The sequence below is a fragment of the Antedon mediterranea genome, chromosome 1, assembly GCF_964355755.1.
Source record: "Antedon mediterranea chromosome 1, ecAntMedi1.1, whole genome shotgun sequence".
NCBI classification, from domain to species: Eukaryota; Metazoa; Echinodermata; class Crinoidea; order Comatulida; family Antedonidae; genus Antedon; species Antedon mediterranea.
This window is the reverse complement of record NC_092670.1, coordinates 31,957,496-31,981,981: the sequence shown is the minus strand read 5'-3', so window position 1 is coordinate 31,981,981 and position 24,486 is coordinate 31,957,496. Positions and strand designations below refer to the sequence as shown.

Genomic DNA, 24,486 nt, shown 5'->3' with positions numbered 1-24,486 from the left:
GTGAAGTCTCTGTAACTGCAACTGGGCCAACAAGTGAATCGGCAGTACTCATGGACAATACACCCTCCTTGTCTGCCACCCATGAAAACCTGCAAAAACAGATTCAACAACTGTCAACACAAGTTAATTCCTTGTAATCTGACCGACGGCACATCAGATATCAAAGTCACAGCACAAGTCAACATTGAAATCGATCGAGTAGTAGGCATTCATCTCCTGCTCAACCTAACAGTTCCAATCGCTTTGCTCAACATCACAACAACACTCCGCAACTCTGTTGGTACCATGAAAAAATTGGAGTCAATGCTCGAAAATGCAATCCGCTGTGTTCGGAAAACTCCAACGCCGACAACTAAATGCAATGAATGTTGCTGGCCGTCAAATCGTAAGTAGTCTTTTCTTTATTGTAAATCAATTATCAAAACGTTTCCTCATAGACACTGGGGCAGAAGTGAGTGTTGTTCCACCTACTCGCCATGAGGGTCCACATAGGCGACAAAAATCTACTGCCGCAAATAATACTTCTATCAATACTTATGGACATCGCTCTATAGACTTCACCTCTCAGACTCATGTTTACCACTCTTGAGGCTAAGTCAAATTCATTGTATTTCTCACTTGATTAGTCACTTTGTATTATATGTTTAGACAACGTTTATTTTAACTTATAATTAAATGGACTGTGTGCTTACCACACTATAGTTAGCAAACCTTTTGACCAACATTGAATTCCGCTTATAGAACTGTCCTGTTGCTATGGCAACAGATGCCTGCTAAAGTAATTAGGCTTTGGTTTATCAGGAAGCAGATAGGAATTCGAGTATAGCTAAAAGAATGATATACTAATCCTATGTACTTATGTGTTATACAATTCATCTTAGTGATTTAGATATATAAAGATTGTTAATATGTGACCTGCTACCACGAAAGGGCTGTAAACTTGCACCTTTGAACTAGAATAGGCCGACATATAATTTTTTCAAAATGAGTTTTGTGTAATAAAGAAAATATAATCATTAATTTTACTATCCATTGAAGTTTGGGTTTGAAATTCCATATGTAAGTTGTCAAAAAAATCGGTCATTTTCTGAAGGGATTCTGTATAAATTTAATAAAAATGTGTAGAAAATGCGACCACAATCGCCGAAAACCATTACCCCGAACAGCCCGGACCAGTTTTTTTCTTGACCGAGGGGGAAGTGTGGCGTCTTTGGGATCCACTGTGAGGGATTCTCCAATCAAGTCAATTTTTTGATCGATGAGGGGATGGACGTTGGCAAAGGAGCAAATGCCATCATTTCATATCTTCATTATTATTTTGCCCACTACAGTTTAGGTGTAGAAGTTCTTCACCTTCATTGTGATACCTTCATTGTGACAACTGTAGTGGACAATATAAGAATAAGTATGTAATGTGGTATTTACTCTGGAGGACACTACATGGCCTGCATAAGGAAATCAGGGTACGCTTTTTGGTGGCTGGACACACAAAGTTTGCCCCTGACTGGTGCTTTGGTCTGTTTAAACAAAGAGACAATGTATGCTACAGGTCATATTTAAATGATATTGCGGACTCTTGCCGTTCCAGCACCAATGCTGTAGTGAATATTCCACAGCTTGTTGGAACAGAAGATGGAGAATTTGAACTTGAACCCCTGGGGACAGGGTTCAGTGCCGCCATACGGTAAAAAATATGGAACGATACGTTCATTGAACTACGTTCGCTTCTTCCCAGTTACAAGGAACAATCCACGGTAACAGGCATGTCAGTGGGTAATGGTGGTAACATACAACTTCACCATGAGTCAACCCCACAACAACCACTGGATTTCCTGGATTGGTTAAAAGCTATGCACATTTATATAGCGATATATATTGAGAAGAATAAGAAGGCAAGTAAGCCAATGCTGAAATATATTGCCAACATTTTAGATTTATATACGTCAGGTCCAGTAGGGGCTTGGAGACGATATGACATAAATTTTAGGAAAGCTCGACAATCCCGCACACTCGAATGGGGCCTCTTAAATACCGAACTTCTCGTAAAATGTTACAATTACTTACGTTCTGACACGTCACAGACAAAACGTTTTCCAACCAAATTTCAGAGTTTGTTTCGGAATGCCCGACAACGAGGCACATGTTGGAACTGGAACGACGGAAAAGTTTGCAGGAAGAAACCATGCACTCTCAAACATGCATGCGAACTCAAAGTGGAACCACCCAAAATCCTGTTGTCAAAAAATTAACAAAACTAGGCAGTCACTATTCTTTATGTCTACCAACCCCAATTAAACTCACTAATCTAGAGTCATACTTAACAGGTTCCCCACAAGATATGTTTACATCCATTTTAGCGGGTTTTAAGAAGGGTTTCACTTTGGGGTCTATAACTCCACCTAAGCCGATGAAAGCCAAAAACCATAGGAGCTGCTTTACATACGTAAAGGCTGTAGAGGGGTTTATAGAAAAGGGAGTACTCTTAGGTAGGATCGCAGGTCCGTTCTCATCGCGGTATACATGCTTCGTCACAATCTAGGGACACGCGCTTGCCGATTACAATTGACACTCAGAAAATTAATCAGAGCCCTAGACTCCACAGTTCTGTCTTTGAAAATGAGAAATCTTTTGTCAGCCTTTTTCTTGACCGCGTTCCAGGGTTTCATGCGAGTTGGCGAATTAGCCGCCCGAACAGGCATGGAAGCTAAGGTACTACAGCGCGAAGACGTACATTTTTCCCCCAAGGGGATGAATTTAACTTTGCGCCATTCCAAAATTTTGACATGAAAACCACCTATTACTATCTATATTACTTCCCAAAACGATCAGGCCTTTTGCCCGGTGCACCATCTCCGTACGTACTTGGGCATGTTCAGCCATACCAACGGCCCCCCTGTTCCAACACATAGATGGTAAACCGGTAACTCCACAATTCATATCAACATGTCTTAAGACAGCAATTTCATTTATTGGGTTATATCCCACTTTATATAAAGGTCACAGTTTCAGAATAGGGGCAGCTACACATGCCGCGGGTCTTGGGCTGTCAGAACATATAATTCAAAAAATGGGTCGTTGGTCCTCTGATGCCTCGAAAACTTCACCTCTCGGACTCATGTTTACCACTCTTGAGGCTAAGTCAAATTCATTGTATTTCTCACTTGATTAGTCACTTTGTATATGTTTAGACAACGTTTATTTTAACTTATAATTAAATGGACTGTGTGCTTACCACACTATAGTTAGCAAACCTTTTGACCAACATTGAATTCCGCTTATAGAACTGTCCTGTTGCTATGGCAACAGATGCCTGCTAAAGTAATTAGGCTTTGGTTTATGGTCCCAGGAAGCAGATAGGAATTTGAGTATAGCTAAAAGAATGATATACTAATCCTATGTACTATGTGTTATACAATTCATCTTAGTGATTTAGATATATAAAGATTGTGAATATGTGACCTGCTACCACGAAAGGGCTGTAAACTTGCACCTTTGAACTAAAATAGGCCGTAATACATATAATTTTTTTCAAAATGAGTTTTTTGTAATAAAGAAAATATAATCATTAATTTTACTATTACTTGAAGTTTGGGTTTGAAATTCCATCTGTAAGTTGTCAAACTGTAAATTGAATAAAAATGTGTAGAAAATGCGACCACAATCGCCGAAAACCATGACACCGAACAGCCTGGACCAGTTTTTTTTTTCTTTACCGATAGGAAGTGTGGCGTCTTTGGGATCCACTGTGAGGGATTCACCAATCAAGTCAATTTTTTGATCGATGAGGGGATGGACGTTGGCAAAGGAGCAAATGCTACAGTTTAGGTGAAGAAGTTCTTCACCTTCATTGTGACAACTGTAGTGGACAATATAAGAATAAGTATGTAATGTGGTATTTACTCTGGAGGACACTACATGGCCTGCATAAGGAAATCAGGGTACGCTTTTTGGTGGCTGGACACACTAAGTTTTCCCCTGACTGGTGCTTTGGTCTGTTTAAACAAAGAGACAATGTATATGCTACAGTTCATATTTAAATGATATTGCGGACTCTTGCCGTTCCAGCACCAATGCTGTAGTGAATATTCCACAGCTTGTTGGAACAGAAGATAGAGAATCCATGGTATCAACGTATAATTGGAAATCATTTTATGCCAGTTACTTTAAACCAGTAGTTGGGATTAAAGCCTTCGACCATCTCAGTGTTTCTTCTAAAAACCCTGGTGTCGTCACATGCCCAGACTTTGCTGATTCAGAGGAGAAGATTTTAAAACTATTGAAGGTAGATGATGTAGTTCTACCACTGGAACTCAACTCAACCATTCAAACCACCCGGCCATGCAAATAAACGACAGTAGTACTTATATAAGAACATTAGGCAGTACTGCGCACAGGAATAGAGCTGACTTAACATGTCCTATTCCAGGTGGAGAAGAACCTACCGAAGATGAATAAATTCTATAAGTGTACCCTGTAAATAAAAGTTTATGATGACAATAAATGGGCATTCACGGAACCAGAAAAAGAAACCAGAATAATTGAACAAATGCATATAGGAACTACTGTATATTCAAAAGACCTCCAAATGGAGCTTCTAACAATAAAGCAGGAATAAAGATTAATGGAGGAATAAAGACTAATGGAGGCTATCACTCTAGCTAGAGGAGCTACCATAACCAACTAGATGATTTTGAGGCACCACACACAAAAATCAGCTATATGTCAAATTCACTCTACTAGAGAATGTCCGGCGAACGGCTCAACTTGCCATAAATGTAATAAGCTAAATCATTGGGCTAAAATGTGCAGGTTATCTAGAAAAAAATATACATTGTGAAGATAAAATTACATACAATCATCAGCATTCAAGTCATAGCAAAAAAAATCCCTTTAGGTACAGAAATTGGGATAAATCAATTAGTAATCAATTTTATTGGTGTGCAATGTCAACAAAAACTGATAAAAAAGATTTGGTTGAAGCAAAGAGGAAATCAGTGATTTTTATAAGACTGTTTTACTACAGATGATGTTACTGAAATGTAGGACAAATTTAAAACCAAATTCCTTTATGCTACTGACAAAGTTGTCCCCAAATGTAAAACAAACCGTAGAGTAAAACAGCCATGGATAATCATAACATTTCAGTACTGTAGTATATTGAGGGCAGCATTGGCCATGATTGTTCATGTAGGCACTTAATAAAGTGCCATCCACCATGACAGTTATTGAATAAATAGTTGAGTTAGAAAAATAAACACCTTGTTAGTGTAGTCTTTTGTCAAGTCACCCACGCACATCCACAAGTAAAGTATTAAGAATACAACAAGCACCAGTTTCCAACCAAGATATATAACCTTGTATATGAATACAGTACATTCTGTTAATTTGCTCACCCAGAGCACCACAAGGACCATTCCATCAAATCCAATTGACTGATTTGAATTTGTAACAACATATAAGTTGATGCATTTTGGAAGAAGCGATGGACGAGTCAACAAACATTGTTAGTGTGGGCAGGTGTTGAATATACGCAATGCAGTGTATTTAAAAAAAATAAATATGGTAATATCTGATTTTTTTTTTATAAATGTAATAGAATGATTTAAATGATTATTATTTATTATTTTTTTTATTGATTTTTTAAATGCTTTTGTTTTCTTAACAGAATTTGTATTTTTATTGCATTTAATGTGATATTCAACAGTCAGCCGGTTGTCAACACATTTTCTCCAATGCATACCAAAAAACAAACCATGATTTTATTGTTGACGATTAAAACCAAAGTGAATCAAATAATTAATATTTACTTCAGGGCAGTAGGTGTTATATCATTGAAATGATAATACCTCAGCTACCATCCGTCTTAGCTGTTATTGTTCTGTAGCATAGGCTGTGTAGGCTGTTGTGTGTCTATCTGCTTTGTTGTTGTTTGTGCTGCTATGCTGACATTCTTTAGCCTAGCTAGCTACTCTTCACCATTATTTATTTATTTGGTTCAATGCACAACTACACATCAAAAGTATTATACAGCATATCTAGCTGTTTGAAATCTATTCAATTGGATTCATCTACTTAGAGTTACATATGCAGGCTTGGACTTAACATTAAAAAACGAACGAGACTAAAATATCTCTCAGAATTGTTGACAGTCAAGAAGGGAAAGCGAGAACTAAGATCTAGTCATCAGGTGCTACAGGACATTCCGAGGAGCAAACATAGTTGGGGAGATCGGACTTTCAGTATTGCTGGACTTAGGCTCTGGAACCACATACCCTTATACATTAAACACACATCACTATTGAGTCACTTTAAGTCAGTACTCAAAACTCACCTTTTCTGATTTTTTTCTACAGCGCCATGAGCAATGAATGTTGGAATGGTGCTATATAAATCGAACGATTGATTGAAAAGTTGATCTTTCATCTCATGAAAATATTCAAAATTCAATAATATTAAATAATAATAATCACATTACATTTTTCACTCATGTAGCTAGTACAGCTTGAAATGATATTTGTCATACTTAATAAGGTTTCATCAATTACCATAACATCAATGTCAAGACACAATGTTGCTAATATCTAAACAGATAGGTGTTGCATTAAAGTGTGTACCAAAGGAGAAGCAATTTCCACCGCCACCGAACACTACAAGTTTGTTTTCATCCTTTAAAAACTCACTTGTGAACTTAAAAAGCATAATAGGTTTTTCAGGACTCGCATCAGTCTGTAAGAAAGAACATTTTACCACGATATGAGTACAATTGTCTAGATTTTGCAATTCTTTTACTATCAAAGTCAAACAAAATGTAGTTACTGCAGTAAAATTGCAGTAACTACATTTTGTTTATCATTTTAAGATGTATTGTCCCTCAAAAACATGAAAAATTAAAATTAAATTAAACTTTGAATAGGTTATTTTGTAGTTTTAAAAAGTTTATTAATTCTGTAGAAAAAAAAACAAAAAAATAATGTTTTCATTTCTAAAATGACAAAATAAATGGTTAAATTCAACCGAAAATCCATTGGCTGGCAGGGAATTTGACTATTTTTTTCTTAAAATTACAATTTTGTCAGGTAAATACCTTTTTTTTTATCTCATTTTTGGTCAAAGTGAATATCTATTATGTTACATTAAAATGGCATATTTCAATAATTTCTTTTGTCAGGGGACAATACATCTTTAACCTGTCTATGCATTTATTATATAAGGTTGTTTTGTGTATTAATTATTATTGCAATGATTGCTTTTTACTTTGAAGGAAACGAACTAAATTGCAGTGAAAAAATGTATGTATAGCCTTATTACAGTCGAATAGTGTTGACATGATACCTTAAACTCTTTTATAATGAATTGACAAGCTCCTTTTTAGGGTTTTAAAGTTATGTGTGTAGCTGCACCTGAACGCATAAAGGAAATATGAAGAACAGAAATTAACTTGCTATATTGTCCATAGATTTCAGTTACAATGTAAAACACTTACCGATAATGAGTAGTTAAGGACTAATCCATTTAGAAGATTTATTGAGGTTACACCAAACGTTACTGGAGATAAGCCCACACCACCAACAAGTAGTAACTGGTCATTGACAACATGACTGGTATGTGAATACCTAGGAAGTAATTATAACAAATCAGAAATAATCCAAACAGTTGGCATTTCAGCATCAAATATATACGAGGTTACACTATAAACAAGATGGAAACAATTGTGGAAAATCTAAAGCAAAATGTACACGACACCAAACATTTGTTTAAATTAATTCAATATAAAAAAGGCAAAAAATTATAGTATAAACATTACAGTATATGCTTAAAATTATAAAAAATAAATAAAACCAGAAAAAAAAGCAGGAAAAAAGAGAATCCAGTTGGATGAATTTTGTGACCTTCACCCAAAAACTTAGCTACTTTTACTATTGACCAAGTTATCTTGATCTTTGACCCCAAGTTATAACACCACATAAATGGGAAGGGTATATACTTAACAACTTTAAAGGCCAGGTGCGGGCAAAAAATTTCTATTGATCATACATTCCAATAATTATCGATCTATAGTTTCCCCTATGTTTCATAATTTTTGGGATTTTATTTGTGTTACACGAGCTTGTTGAAAATAAGCACTTTCTTATCAGTGGGGGGATAGTTCAAATTACACAGTAAAATCTCTATTCTTTTGTACACAAATTTTGTAAATAGAGAGGCATTTTAAAAAGCTATGAAAAATAAATGGTGTGGTAAAAAATGTTATCAGATGACTAAATATAGGTAATATAACTTGAATATTACATTTCTGATATTTTTATTCAACTTCAGATTTTTATTTTCATGCTATAGCAAAAATTATCCACCGTATATCCACCATCTTTTTTCACCGTCTAGGGAGTCACCAGACATGTTATTACATTAGGTTAACTACCTAACTACTGAAAAAAAGTCTTCCTGGTTTTTATGGAAGAATTTTGCCAAATTTTGTATTTGACCATATTAAGGGAAATTCATGTTTTTTCGTCTCGATTTCTGTTACAAATACTTGATTTATGTACAATTAACCAAATATTATATTTAAAATTCATGCCTGTACCTGAGCTTTAAAGGAAATCAAAGTTGTCGTCTGAAACTAGTAGCATTTTAGATTGTTGCCAGAAAGAAAAAACAGGCTGAATAGAAAAACAGAACTCAATTGGCTAATGCTGACTGGGTAATTACCTTGGTTGAATCACCTGAGATGTCTTCAATGTACTCCAAGTCCAATCAACAGTGTTGACCAATGCTATAACACCAACTGGATCTTCATTACTATCTAAACCCCCAGTTATTAAGAGTTGACTACCCCACACACAGCATGATTGCGAGTGCCTTGGAGTTGGCCTAGGCTGGGGTAATACCACCTACAAAATGCAAAGACTAAAATAGTTAGGCCAATGCAGGTTTCACACTATTTGATGCCATATGACCCTAACTACAAGCCCGTAGCCATCATTTTTGCTGAAGTAGGCTTTTAAAACAAGAGACTAACAAGGCCTAGCTTTTGCGATTCTTATGGGCACCCAAACTGATCGGCAGGCAAATTTCACCACTAATAGTAATACTAAAACAATCTTTTCTAAAATAGCTAATAATAGATTTTTAGCATCCAGTTTCCAGTGTAGGCTATGTTAAATTGCATGTTACTTTTTCTGCAGTGCATAGAAAGGTGGTCTTGTAAACAATTACTCTTGTGAAATGTGGATAGCTTACTTCAGACCACTTTTTGCTTTCAACATCCATTAACCACAAATCACCAAATACTATTTTTGTTGACTTCCCGCCATAAACAACAACCTGTTTACTTCCAGATATATTCATCAGTGTTGACGAGTGCCTCCAGCGTGCTTCTGGTTCTACAGAACACTGAAGGGGTTTACATGAGTAGCGTTTGCCGTCCGGTAATATACTAAAGAGGCAGGAGTTATTTAAAGGTTTCGCAGGAGACTTTCTACCACCGAAAATAAGCAGTTGGTTGTCGGTTAGTCTGGTTAAGGTGTGATGCATTCGACAATCTAAGAAAAAAAAACAATATTGATTATAATATATAAAAATAATTTCGATATGAAATTTTGATTCACTTAAAAAAGTATTGAATTGAGTATTTCTGTGAATCAATAAAATTATAGAAGTATTTTCTAAGTATAGGTATAAACACGATCATGTAGGTGCTCATAAGATTGAAGTAGAGCTTTATTATTCACGCACGCGCGTTTAAAATTTCAAAATACGAAAAATCAACTTCTAATCAATTTTCTAAGCGTTTCATGTCATTCTAAACATTAAAAAAATTCCCACGCGTGCGCAATTTTTTTGGGCGCGCGTGCGCACGTAGGTCAAAAACATCCTTTTTTTGCTTGATTTTTGTTTTTTCAGCTTTCTCTAGTAATTTTGCCAACTTTCAAACAATTTTGACTTAAAATCATGTCATACGAGCACGTAGAATTTGAAAATTTGCGCACGTTTTTTATGAAAAAGTTCAAAAATTCGTCAAAATTATGCCTTTTTTTAAACAGTCATAGATTGTAAACTACGTGGTGAACTTTTTTAAAATTACATATTCTGGAAGTCGATGAGTTGTAGATATCGAATCATGCATCGATATGGCTAACCGGACATTGTGACGTCATCGTATGGCCACTCGAATATGAAATATAGGATTTTTGACTCTTTCGTCATAGCTCGTCACATTTAATAGAGCGCATCTCCTTTATCCGTGTTCCAATTCCCTCAATTTTTTTTATTGTTGTCTAGGTCAATCAATTATCTTTCGCATAATTCACCATTTTTTAAATTGTGATGACGTCATCATGTTCAAAAGCGTCAATAACTTTGGTCACTTATTTTCACCTATTCTGCACTGTATGTAGTACGTATACAATATAGTGTTATACCGTATATACTTAGACGTGACGCAAAATAGAGAGCGCACAAACATTTTTCCAATGCCATAATCGTTTTTTTAGATGAGTGGAAATAGACTTTTCAGTCAAACAAATTGCAACAGTTTGTTTTTTTGCTGAAACATGCTCAACTATATGTAGATATTATCATATCCAAAATCTACCCTGATCTGCCCATTATAAATTACCTAATTTGCATAAAATCAAAATGGCTGCCATTTTACAACTTTGATCCCAATTATCTCTTAAACCATAAAGAATTTGGTATAAGAATGTATTGAACACAAATATAAACATGACCCCAAAGATTCAGAATAATATATTTGATTTGTCTTTGGGGTCAAGGTCAAAGGTCATTCCAGTTTGACATCTAAATTATGCTAATTATCTCTTAATCCATTAGGTATTTTGAATAAGAATGTATAAGTACAAATATAAATGTTACCCTAAAGATTTAAAATAATATATTTGATTTGTCTTTGGGGTCAAGGTCAAAGGTCATTCCAGTATGGCCTCTAAAATATGCTAATTATCTCTTAATCCATTAGGTATTTAGAATAAGAATGTTTAACTATAGTACAAATAGGCCTAAATATGACCCTAACGGTTTAAAATAATGTACAGTAATTGAGTTGTATTAGGGTTCAAGATTCAAAAGGTTATCTAATTACACTATATAAAATTTGAAAATAACTCTCAAAACATCAGGTATTTTTAACAAGAATGTATTTAATATAAATATGACCCAAAATATTCAGAATGATGCAATTGAGTTGTATATGGGGTCAAAGTCAAATGTCATCTAATTATGCCATATAAAATATGCTAATTATCTCTCAAAACATCAGGTATTTTTAACAAGAATGTATTTAATATAAATATGACCCAAAATATTCAGAAAGATGCAATTGAGTTGTATGGGGTCAAAGTCAAATGTCATCTAGTTATGCAATATGAAATATGCTAATTATCTCTCAAAACATCAGGTATTTTGAACAAGAATGTATTTAATAGAAATATACATAATATGTTCTTATGATTTGCATTTGATTTGTATTGGGTCAAGATAAATGTCATTATCTTACCATATAAAATACTCCAATTATGAAGTGAATTCATTTCAATTTGGATGATGTACCTATGAACAAATCATATCTATTTTGAAAAGCTCATTTGAGTTAACTTCAAGGATCAGACTATTAGGAAAGGTGTTTTAATTGTAAGGAATTACATTTATTATATTTGGTTTATTTTTTAGATTATAGTACACTATGCTAAAATATGTCACACAAAAACTGTCAATCCTGGCTGGTTGTGTGAAGTGTTTAAACTTAAATTATGGGAAAGTGTCGAAACACCTTTACCCTTACAAAATTTGTAACTGTGAAAATGGAGGTCATGTGGTTCAAACAGTAACCGACCACTTGAAACAGTAAAATCTGACCCTTTTAAGTTGTACTAACCAAAGTGGGTGCAGTAGTGAAAGATGACATATTCTGTGTATTAAGAATACAGAGACTTTGTGAACTAAAAATCTTTCGAAGTGTCTATAGTTTACTTTAGTATAAGAACGAGTCCTCTGCTCTCAAATGACACAAATACAGAAAATAATATAAAGATACATTAAAAAAAATAGAATCTTTCGTAACACCCTAAAGTTTGAGATGGATGAAAATTAAAAAAAATCCAGCCATTAAAAACAAGTGTAGTTTGTATTCATATTTAAATACCCTTTGTGTATGTTAAAATTTATCTAAACAAACATTTTAAAGTATCAGTATATATTAGGATTAAGTAACAGTATTTACTAATACTTTTATTAGCAAAATGATGCTTCAATCGAGAATGTAATGAATACAGTAAGACAGTAATGAATACAGTAAGACAGTAATGAATACAGTAAGACAGTAATGAATACAGTAAGACAGTAATGAATACAGTAAGACAGTAATGAATACAGTAAGACAGTAATGAATACAGTAAGACAGTAATGAATACAGTAAGACAGTAATGAATACAGTAAGACAGTAATGAATACAGTAAGACAGTAATGAATACAGTAAGACAGTAATGAATACAGTAAGACAGTAATGAATACAGTAAGACAGTAATGAATACAGTAAGACAGTAATGAATACAGTAAGACAGTAATGAATACAGTAAGACAGTAATGAATACAGTAAGACAGTAATGAATACAGTAAGACAGTAAGTCATTGTGATACTTACTAAAGTATACTTTAACAAAACTAGTTCTTTGCAACTGTTGTTGCTTAGTTTAATTGTAGATAATTTGATTTAAAAAAAAATTATAGATGATAATTTAAATTACTAAATCAGAAAGCTAAGTTTATTGGTCTACTCTGACGTAATTTTACTGAATTCTCAGTGAAGCGAGAATTGTCCAGAGTATGGCAAAAACATCTTAAAAAGTAACTCCATTGACGATCGAGTCCGACCCAAGAATTATTTAGACATTTTTGTGACCAATGTTTCAGAAATGTAAGGTTATAAAGCTTCGTAGGTCTACTAAAGTAGGTATGCCTAAATGTAAAAGTAAATGTCAAAATAAGCTATACTGTATGGTATAAAGTAAATGACCTACTGATACTATGTAAATTTAGTAGTTATAATATTTATAAATAAACAATTTTTTCAAAATTGACCTAGTAATCTCTGGGTGGGAGGGGTGTGGGCGCAGTGTGCAGACATCAATCTGCTGCAATGTCTGTACTGTATATGCTATGCTTTTAGTAGTAGTAAGACTACTGTGCAAATTGATTTAAAGGATAATTTGAATTTTTTTATATTGTGACCTTTGACCCAGTGACCCCAGGGTAAGATGAAAAATCAAATGTGCTATTCTGAATCTTAAGGGTCATGTTTATATTTGTACTTATACATTCTTATTCAAAATACCAAATGGATTAAGAGATAATTAGCATAATTTAGATGTCAAACTGGAATGACCTTTGACCTTGACCCCAAAGACAAATCAAATATATTATTCTGAATCTTTGGGGTCATGTTTATATTTGTGTTCAATACATTCTTATACCAAATTCTTTATGGTTTAAGAGATAATTGGGATCAAAGTTGTAAAATGGCAGCCATTTTGATTTTATGCAAATTAGGTAATTTATAATGGGCAGATCAGGGTAGATTTTGGATATGATAATATCTACATATAGTTGAGCATATTTCAGCAAAAAAACAAACTGTTGCAATTTGTTTGACTCAACGCCTATTTTTCATCTATTTCCACTCATCTATTTTGCGCGCAATATTCTAACGTATGACGTGCACGTGGCTTTTGCGCTGCGGATAACCTAACTCGTCCGTAGTGACGAGTTCAAATTTAGTTAATCTTCATTTTTCATGTTTTTTTTTTTTTTTGGGGGGGGAGGGGCAATACATCATTAACTTATTGTTAGTCACGGGTTAGGATAACTGCAAGCTAGTTTCATATTTTCATAGTATGCAACTGATTAGATAACCACAAATAATTGCATGTCTTGCAAACAAAAATAAACATACAAACCTATTGCATCTGCATCTTCACATTCAATCTCTGTAAGGTTTCTGGATTCAGTGTCCAAGACATGGACTTGTGATACCTTTGTATGACCGCTAGATGTAACTCCAAACCCACCAGAAATGACAATTTTAGTTGCATCTACAAATGAACTTGTGTGGCCATATCGTTTGACTGCTCCCTCTGGAGTACACGGATAGATTGAACTAGGTATGGACGGTGTTTCATAATTTACTTCTTCTTTATTGCTTAATGAATTTTCTTTGAAAAAATAATATAATTTTAATTTTAAAAATTGACACGTTTGAAAAATAAATAATAACTATTTTTTATACAGTACTGTACAGTCAACCTTCTTATTTACACATTTCTTAATTACGAACCTTCTATTTTATGCCTCATAAAATGGGAATATCTCAGGTAATATAATAACCGATTCATTTTGGGTTTTACATTTTTGAAGAACAGAATACAAAAGGTACAAACCTGATTTAATTTGTGACTTGAGCTCCTGACAAGATCCATTGAATGCACAACATATCATGTAATGGGAACACTTAGCATGAAACTCCTGTAAATAAAAATGTTACATGTTAAACTTTCCAACCAATCATATTCTCCCAAAAAACTGTAAACACACGCAGATTTTGAAACATGTAGACATATTTTTTACTTATGCAAGTTAGAGGGACAAATGTAGATAAATTTTCTTTTCCAAATGTTTTTCCAAATAAAGGTGAGTCCTGTATTCATTCATATAGTGTAATGAGTTGACCACTTAGTATTATGTGGTGTTGTGGCCATTTGATTTCCAAGCCGGCTTATCCCCCTTAGTACTTCGCAGACAAAATTGAACTCTTTTTTTTGTTTGATAGTCAAGTGTCCTAACCACTAAGCTACCCTAACTCCATACTTTAAATTAATTAAATTACTTGCCTCATATTCATCAAATAATTCTAAATCTTCAATTCTATTTTTTTCTTCTAGAGATAAAATATTGCAGTAAAGTTCATTCATATCAATACATACACTGCTAGCCCATCCCTATGAAGAAAAAAAAGAATTAGCAACGCTGGGAAAATGTGCCTGGCTTAGCACTCCTAAATAAAGAAAACGAATGCATGAATTATTAATAGCCATAATGCTGGAATTAGCATGGTAAATACCATACTCAATTCACAGCATTAATGTTTCTATTTGAATACAAGGTGTATGCTAATCCACGGCATTGAAAATCAAGGATGATGCGACAAATTAAAATCTATCACATAATAAATTTTCTATTTATAAGTCACAAATGTATAAAAAACATTATAGCCATACTGTGCTGTTAAATGTTATATATGTTGGTAATCAATAACAGCCTACTATACACCCATATACAAAAGACATTTCTCTCTGTAAATTTAATTTGTAAGTTTAATTTTAGCTATTTGTTATTTAATAATTGTTGTATATCTTTACACCAGCCACTGGTAGGCTTTATTAGATAGGCAATTGCTTTCGGATATGAACACAATTTAGTGAATTCATATTAAATCAGAACTTAATGTTCCGACAATTAACATCTTGATTTCAAACTGAACAAGAAATACTGGCATTCTTTAGCAGTTTATCTTACCAATGTACAATACCTCTGTTTGTGGTGTTCTGGTGTTGGATACCTTTCTATACTTTTCAATGGCGAACCAATCTTTTTGAAATGGCTACACCTATGAAAAAACAACTATATGCTATCAGTAAAACAACATAATATAAAAAACACGTTATGTATCTGTTCTGTATTCTTCACTTCATCGCCTAGCAAAACTAGAGTTTACATACATCAGGGAATCTGGTATTTTTGTATGTATTGATGTGTGTAAATTCCGGAGTTGAGGGTCTTTCACATCTGTTCCGGAATGGTTCCTGTCCAGCATCGGCAAATCAAATTGAAAGTCACAGTTTCATATACTCAACGATCCACACGGCTATTAGCCAATCTATATGTGCATAGCTGGTTGTAAAGGAAACATTGACGTTCGATTTGATTTGCTGGTGACTGACCGGAAAGACCCTTAATACTAGGCGATATGTAAGAGGTATAGGTGAATTACCAAATCATTTTATTTACAGTAGTAATACAGGGTGAAATGTCATAGTTACCATGACCATATTAGGAGTGTACTTACATTACTTTACCAAATGCATTATGGGGATAGATCTGCTCATATGTTACAAACATAGCATGAGGAAATGATTCTGCAATCCATTGAATAGCTGGATTTGAACTATAAAAAGTAAAACAATTCAGGGTTTATACAAAATTAATGATTTTCTATTGACAATGGAATCTCCCAAAACGAACCAGCCTTGCGACAACCATTTTGATAATAAATATTGGTCTTCTTAATCAGCCAGTAGGCATTGAAACTTTCATTTATTATTAAACTTTACCCTTTCCATCGAAAATACCATGCCTTTCCTTAGTGGTGAATGCTACCATCAATTGGTATTTGTGATATGGACTTAAAACAGGAGGTCCAATATGCATATTATTTGGCTTGGGTACACTATAAAACAACCCATGCATCCTTCAAAAAACCTAAGAGATTACCCTAGTGTACTGGTTCATTTCAGCCCTTGCTATTGTGTACAGATGTGTCCTTATCATAAGTTGTAATACGATATTAAGAAAACTCACCTTTTTGCACCCATGTAAGTGATGACACATTCTGATAATACTAAAGTTGGAAGTTGACAATCTATGCCACAATGCTCCAGACAAGATGTCAACTTGGCTACTTGTTTTAAGTCACAACCAATGATGTGATAGTCTGGTGAGCAATATAAAGGGCACACATCTAGAAAAAAGGTAATATTTTTCAGTAAGCAAGACAACTTTATCAATCTCATTTTTGCATATTTATGACTGCCCCTGGGTAGGCAATTGAGTAATAATTCTCCAGTAGTCTTAGGCCTGCTCTGGGCTGTGGTGATTGCCTTGATAAGGTTTGATTACACAGTCTAGAGAGTAACAGTATCATGGTCAAACATGAGTAAGTTAAATGGGGTGTTAGAAACCCAAAAAAATAAATTAACAATGCGAATTCTGAGAGGAGAGGTGGTAATGCCCCATGGTTTAAGAATGCATTGGTAGCAGTATAAATACCTTTATACTGTGTCAAAGATTTCCATAAGAGGGATCTAAATCTGATATGATTCCAGGGCATCACGTATGCAAAACCCAGGAGAGCAACAAATCGCTCTCCTCAAATCACCGAGGAGAGCAATTCGCTCTCCTTGCAAAAATTTTAAATCGCTCTCCTCAAATATTTATGTTGAAGTTGAAAGATGGTCGCCCTTATTAAAAATGGCTGGCCCTTATTAATTTTTTGTACACATTTTTTTGCCCGACAGGGGATACCCCCCCCCCCCCGGGCACAACAAATGTATACTGTACCTCTCCCCTAAAATCCCCCACACCCACCTTTACACACAATATTTTCCGTGGGGATCGTATTATTCTACAGTACAAAAAACTCAAGCCAATTTTTTTTTTATGGCCTGCCTGGGTAGATTGGGTTTCAGGAGCCTGGAGAATCCTGTCCTGGCCAACTATATGCCTTTAGCCTAGCTTTTCTAGCCTAGCTTGTTGGCCTAGAAATCAGACAGAAAACCTGAAAAGTATTTACCTGCAATTCATAAATTATACAATTCTAACATGCAACAGCCATTAAAATATTGATAATAAGTTACAAAGTGTCATTTTAAAATAATTAAGAAAGATATTTGATCGTGTTTACATGTGTCACACATGGGCGCACGCACAATAGGGGAGGGCCAGCTGAGAGAGCTTCTAGAAGATGCTGACGTCACACATCAGCACGTGTTTTGATGAGGATTTGAGTGACCAAAATTGGTTAGAACTTTCGAAGAAATAATCCATCTTCAAAATGCCATAATTAAAGCAACCAGCAGCTAAGCTTTTTTAAATAATAAACATTATATTTAGGCCTCCTATATTAATGTTTCCTTTTAAAATTAAATATATTTTATTAACTCGTTCCATAAAAACATAAAGGGAAAAATTATTGGTTGGGACATGATCTTCCTGTAAAGGAGGTGTTTCTATGACACCGTACTGGTTGCACTATGAGGCGATGAAGTAAACTCGCCCTTGAATGCGCGCAGGCAGGGGAATCCCCTTTGTTGGTACCTCGCACTGTGAGATGGAGCGCGATGAATTGCTCTCCTTTTCGAAGGTTGTTGATTGCGATCGCGCTCGCGATCCTTAAAAACGAGGGACTGCCATTAGGCTTGTAGCTTTATAACTTAGCTTATATATTATTAGCCTAGGCCTAGATTGGTTTTAACTTTTAAAAATCCACGTGTTTTTAGGCCTCTTGACAGAAAAATCAACACTGTCTAAAGCTAGGCTCTATTTTGAAAATTAAGGAGCGCGATAAATTGCTCTCCTCGAAGCCTGTTGAGGAGCGCGGTCGCGCAGGCGCTCCTTATAAATGATGCCCTGTGATTCGGTACCATAGTTTAAATTCTAAATTTTAAATGCAAGTCTTTATTTACACTAAGAATAACTCTGAAATTACCTTTTAGTTTCTCAATTTTATCTGGAATCTTCAACTCATCTTCAAGAAGTCCATTTAATTTGGGATTGTTGTGTATGAGTGCGACCTTTCTGCGAACAAGGTCTGGAAAGTCAACCTCGACAAACTGGGTGTCCTTCAAAAGTCCTTCCGATTTCAATCTGAAGTATGCAGAGTCAAATCCAGCACCTAGAGAAATAACCTGAACATAAACAATGTGGTTAAAAATTAGGGGTTATATTGAGTGTTAGTAGTGAGGTAATCTCATTAAACCAAGAGTGTATATGGGCACTACTAAAGGCTAAGCATATGTATTCTGTATTCGGTAATACAGCACCTAAATTGTATAACATGCGATGCCTGTATAATGTAAGGTTAGGTTAAATGAGTAGTTTATGATACAAGGAGATACATGTGAAACACATGCGATATTGATTTACCAAATATTCCTATGATACTTGGGAGATCTAGATACAGTAACGAAAATCAGTTGCATCAACCACAGTGGGAAAAGAGGAGCATGAATAATTGTTTATTTTGTACAATTGAATCATGCTACATTCCGGCCAAATCAAAATTTTCACTTATACAAATTGTATAATAATTAATTGAAATAATGAAAGGGAAGCCATGATTCAACATTTTTTCTTTATTGGATCATCATGGTTTCCCTTTCATTACTTGCGTTATACTCTACTATTTAAACATAATCAGTGATCATCTATCTAAAGCTTTGTCTACACTATCACACTTTATGTGAGAAAAAAATGCGATGTGCCCATATATGGACACGATGAAGTCACATCACTGCCATATTTGGGCACACCACACTTTTTTTGTCAAACTAATCTTTCGGTCAATTGGCAATGGTAGAATTTTATGATAACTTTGCAAATTTATGACCATGATTATGCTATGATCAAATTATGAATAGTTACCTATTTGTCGCTTACCTGATTCTCTTTTCCTTTGCACCAGATGAAGAAAGACTTGAATACATGCTCTAGGGCCTTGGCTCTAACATAGTAGCCCCTATTAATTAAAGATGACCTTCTGGATTGCTTAGCAACAAAGTGACCCACAAACTCATCCTGGAAATAACCTCTGCTCACCATTGAACATTTGCTTACAATGCTACTGTCATTTGTACCTTGAACCTGTATAAAAAAATGTTTACAGTTATATAATATAATGCGACATTTATATAGTATTATTTTGTGGACCAAAGGGTCATGTCGTGTCACGGGCAGCCAACTACGGCGCCAGTACTGTACAACGCCACGACAGTGGCTCAGTGTGTGAACTTGTACAATGGGGTAACCCCCTACACGTTTCGAAAGATGTACTACTGTAGGTTCTTTAAAGTGCACATGAGCAATATGTGTACACTGGACCTATAGTTTATAATCCGTCAGAAAAGACTTGTTCTACCACCAGAACCATGGAGCGAGTGAGCCTCAAACCCTTGCTGATGTTATGGCTATGAATTACAGTTCCACTGTCATAACCGCTCAGCTACTCACAATTATGTCCTGGTTCTAAGTCTATCAATGATCAAAAGTCAACTCAAAGTGGAGTTGACGAGCGGTTAAAGCAGGGCACCACAAACCAAGTAGACATAATACTGGAAGTGGCACAGATTCAAGACTCTGCCCACCTATAGTTCTGGCGGTAGAACTGGACGTCCAGTGTACACATTAGAACCCAGTGCATCTTTTGGAAGTGTAGGGTACGTAGAGTAGTTCTACTGGTCCATTTCGTTCTTGGTAGGCGTGGGCCTAATTCAAATTTTTTCAATATTGAGTATATGAATAATATGTAACTACAAACAAACATGCTCTTAGAAATACTATTGACCAAAGCAAGAGCAAGAAAAAGTAGCAAAAACAAAACAAAATTGAACTTTCTTCAAAATATTTGAGAAAGAGAATTTAAAAAACATATGGTGTGATGACATACTGCAGTATCGCTTCTTGATTTTGATGTCTTTTGAGCAACTTGAGGCATTGTGAATCTTGTTTCCCTTACTGTTTACTTTTTTAATTCTTTTGGAGGCAATATTCTCTAGACCTATTCACAGGTTCTGAAAAAAAAAACACACATTAGAGTCTGATGGCTACACTGTAGGTCTAGGAGACATACTACTGAAATGGAATTAAAGAGGATATGAAAGGGTTCCAAAAAGTTTCATTTTATGTTTTCTACACGTATAGTATAGTAATCTGTTACATACTGTTGACTGTAATACAGTAGTACATTTCGGAGATGATGATAAAGTATAGAAAATAGCCCTAAGAAATGGAAAACAAATCTGCCTATAACGTCACAAGTGTAAACTTTTGTACAGAAGAGAATTTTTGGGTTAATCTAAAACTATTTCGATATTTACTTATCCGCTTGACAGTTTGTTTTACTTTTTTTTAAATTGATTTTTAATTTTGTTTTTCACACTCATTTTCTGCAAAACATTCAGCCACAAGCTATGTACACAAACCGATAATACGCATGCGTGAGATACACTTTCTCGACATCTTTTCGTTGTTGTATGGACACCATTTAACATTTTCAATCGGTAGATAGATTCAGCACAATAGGCCTTATTTCTACTATAACTATCCAATATCCATTAAATGGATAGCGATATTTTGTCTTAACATCCTCGACATTATCCCAAGATGAGCATGATCTTGTTACCGTTGCCTGGAGAGGAGTATTTGAAGACGACCCAAGGATGCCTAATGGTGCAGCAGACGGAGAAGGTGGCCTACTTGGCGATGCCGCAGACCACCAGGATCAGGATAAAGCACAGGGATTTGCAGCCTACCACAAAATTTACATGTGAGAAAAGGACGAGATTGGTAGGTATATTCATGTGTTGTTGGTTTTTATTCCTACAGTAGGAGGAGTTAAAGTTGTAGCCTATATTTAGGTAGCTGTATAATATTACTAGGTCTAGGCTAGTTAATTGATAATACAATATAAATATGCCTGTAACCAACCTGGTGTAGCCTTCTGTATCTATTGGCTACCTTGTGTTTTAAAGTTAAACTGAGTCTTATTAATATTAGGATATTCATACCATTTTATTTTTACAGCTTAATTAAAAGTTTACCAACTTTTTATCAATTATTTACAACATTACTTTTAATTTTATTTAATAATTAGTATTTATTAGGTTTGTATGGCAGCTTTGTATTTAAAAAAGTGACATAATCATTTCCCTTCATTTTTCTACTACAGGTGTAGAAACTGTATTATTAGAAGAGATGCAAGAAAATTGATATCGTTCTCAAGAAGTAAGCAAGGTGTTAAATTATGAATTAATTAGAATAAAAATGCTCCATGTTAAAACTCATTAGCATATATATTTGTATAATGATAGCAAATAGATTCTGTGAAAATATCACATCACAATCACATCAATGTAGTGAATGATCGTTGTGGTTTTTTTTTTAAACGCAGCAACACTACTATTATGGCGATCCAAGACCAGATGCTTGATAATAACACCATAGCCTTGTAGAACAAATGGTTTTTGCTTCAGCTGGTAAATTAGTTGGGGCATTCGTCTTTCTATAATTAAAAAATGATAAATTAAGATATTTATTTTCAAAGCATGTCTAGTTTTTGGTGTAGGACTAAAATTGTATTATAAAAATATAGAATTGTATATAAATATGAGTTTAAAATGTGTAAGAAATTGCTGAAAAACTAATGGGTCAAAACTTTGAATAAAAACAAAAAAATGACATAGATTCTACATTTAAATACTGCACCTGCTGACTGTAGACACTGTCCTTGGGCCCAAATTAAATGTACAACATTTATTTTCCTTACCAACATCTGTATTCAATTAGTTTATAAGGGTATGTTCAGACTCACAGAGTTACGGTGGAGTTATCTATGCAAGGCGTACGGTAATCCGTGGCGTTAAAAGCCAAAGTGTTCAGACACAACGATAAACATTCCAATGCCTTGAAAGTTAACATCGTTTACATTGTTTTTTTTTTATTTATATAATGTTTACCTTCAAATATAGGCCTACTGATTTGTTCTTACTACTTGTAGAATTGCATTTTAATTCAAATCAATTTAAATTGTAATTGTTACACGGACAATTATCTGATTAATTGATTTAATTTATGAAAATATCATATCAATGACGCCAACTTTACTGTTCTTTAAAATCTGAACCTGAAAATACATTTGACATAGCTATTTCGCTGTCGTATTTATAGGGTACGGGTATGTATAGTTGCTGTCTGCTAATCGTGGTCGTGTATTTTCATTGGTTAAGGTTAAAATCACTGATGCATCACTGGATTAGCGTTATGAAATCTACCCTCTCCCGCTGGAGTTACTAACGCCACTGGCGCGGAGTAACAGACATGGTTCAGACACAAAAATATGTACGCCGCTTACATAACTCTACCGTAACTCTGTGAGTCTGAAAATACCCTTAATGGCTTTAACAAAAACAGATAAACTAGGTAAACTATTCAAAATATTTCATCATCCATAATTAAAGGATAGGCTACACCAACCTTGCCTGAGGCATTCAATGTGTTACCAAAATTGTTGCTGGTCAGGAGAAAATATTTCAATTTAAATATTGTATTATTTTCATAAACTAAACCAAATGTTTGGTCAATGAATACATATGGGCCAACTATAGACCTAGGCACATGGCCCCACTATCAAGCTAGTTTTTACCACAACGTACGTACTGTAGCCAACTGTCCAGGGGCTTATAAAAATGAATAAAATCTTACCCTTTCAACCTGGCGTCTTCGATATGCTGCTGTCCGAGGCCGCACATTCTGTTTTTCTGAATTTCAGAAACATGACAATAATTTTCGATGTCACTGTTTAAAAAATGCTTGTTGCATATCCTGTTCGTTCGCTTCTATAAATACTTTCTAGTCAACTTTACAAAGTTATTCCATTTATTAAAAATTTCGCTATGTTTTAACCCGATTGGAAACAACAACAAAAAACATTTGGGTGCGTTGACTCAGTCCGATTGCATCCACCGATACCGAAAACAATGATGAATGGTATTTTTCTAGTTGTTTTGTAAGTGTGATGCGTCATGCTATAGTTTAGTTTAGTTTAGTTATAATGGGAAAGTTTAGGCGAATGCCTTTTTAACCCCATATCAACTACATTATGTCGATGCGATTCTTGAAGGTGTTAGTGGTCTCAGAATTAACAACGTCAGCTGGTAAACTGTTCCAATGGTTTATTACTATGTCTGACATAGTAATAAACCATTGGAACAATAAGTTTTATTAGAAATTAAGTATTTAAAGCAATTTTTTTGTGTTTTGGTTATTTACATTAGACAGATTCATATGATAGTAATACACACTCTAGGCCTAGGCCTAGTTTATTTAATTTTTCAAAATCCTTTCATATCAATTTTACTTTCACTATTCATTTTTAACTGTAGATTACTGTCTGTAGACTGTAGGCATCACATTTTAAAATAAACAAAACATTTTTATTTTAGTTTATAATATGTGCATTCGCACAAGAAAACAGAATAATGCATGCTAGATTATCTAGGCCTACTTTCATTCATTACATATGACTATTATTAGTATTATAATTATGGGGTCTAGACTAGGCAGGCTAGGCCTATAACTATATATGTGTTATGCGCGATTTGAACGATTTGCGCAATTTGAAATTGCGCAAAAAAAATCCTTGCGCAATTTGAATTGAAACATGTGTTTCAAATTGCGCAAGCAACGTATTAAATTGCGCAAGTAATCTGCAAATTGCGCAAGGTTTTTCGACAGATTGTGAAATCATGCACACCCATATTTTTATAGTAATTTCTAAGAATGATTCAAAATTAAAGATAAATATCGCATTTCCTTATTTTAGTAGTGCAAATATTGTTATAAGTTAGCATACCGTCGAAGAACCGA

The 24,486-nt window shown here is 34.5% G+C and overlaps 1 protein-coding gene and 1 pseudogene across 1 annotated transcript; one reads left to right on the top strand and one right to left on the bottom strand.

Annotated features, from left to right (window-relative positions):
- The first annotated feature begins 766 nt into the window (after nucleotides 1–766).
- Nucleotides 767–4,874, top strand: LOC140044146 (uncharacterized; annotated as a pseudogene).
- Nucleotides 4,875–6,481: 1,607 nt separating this feature from the next.
- Nucleotides 6,482–23,805, bottom strand: LOC140063670 (tRNA wybutosine-synthesizing protein 4-like). The gene is made up of 14 exons (XM_072110121.1): nucleotides 23,323–23,805; nucleotides 20,510–20,633; nucleotides 19,504–19,707; nucleotides 18,554–18,752; nucleotides 16,648–16,807; nucleotides 16,136–16,234; nucleotides 15,586–15,676; nucleotides 14,901–15,008; nucleotides 14,451–14,535; nucleotides 13,971–14,225; nucleotides 9,241–9,542; nucleotides 8,710–8,891; nucleotides 7,484–7,613; nucleotides 6,482–6,726 (listed from the first exon to the last, which is right to left on the bottom strand). The coding sequence occupies exons 2-14, from the start codon at nucleotides 20,555–20,557 to the stop codon at nucleotides 6,559–6,561; spliced, it is 2,031 nt and encodes a 676-aa protein (XP_071966222.1). The 5' UTR covers nucleotides 20,558–20,633; nucleotides 23,323–23,805; the 3' UTR covers nucleotides 6,482–6,558.
- Between the last annotated feature and the right edge of the window lie 681 nt (nucleotides 23,806–24,486).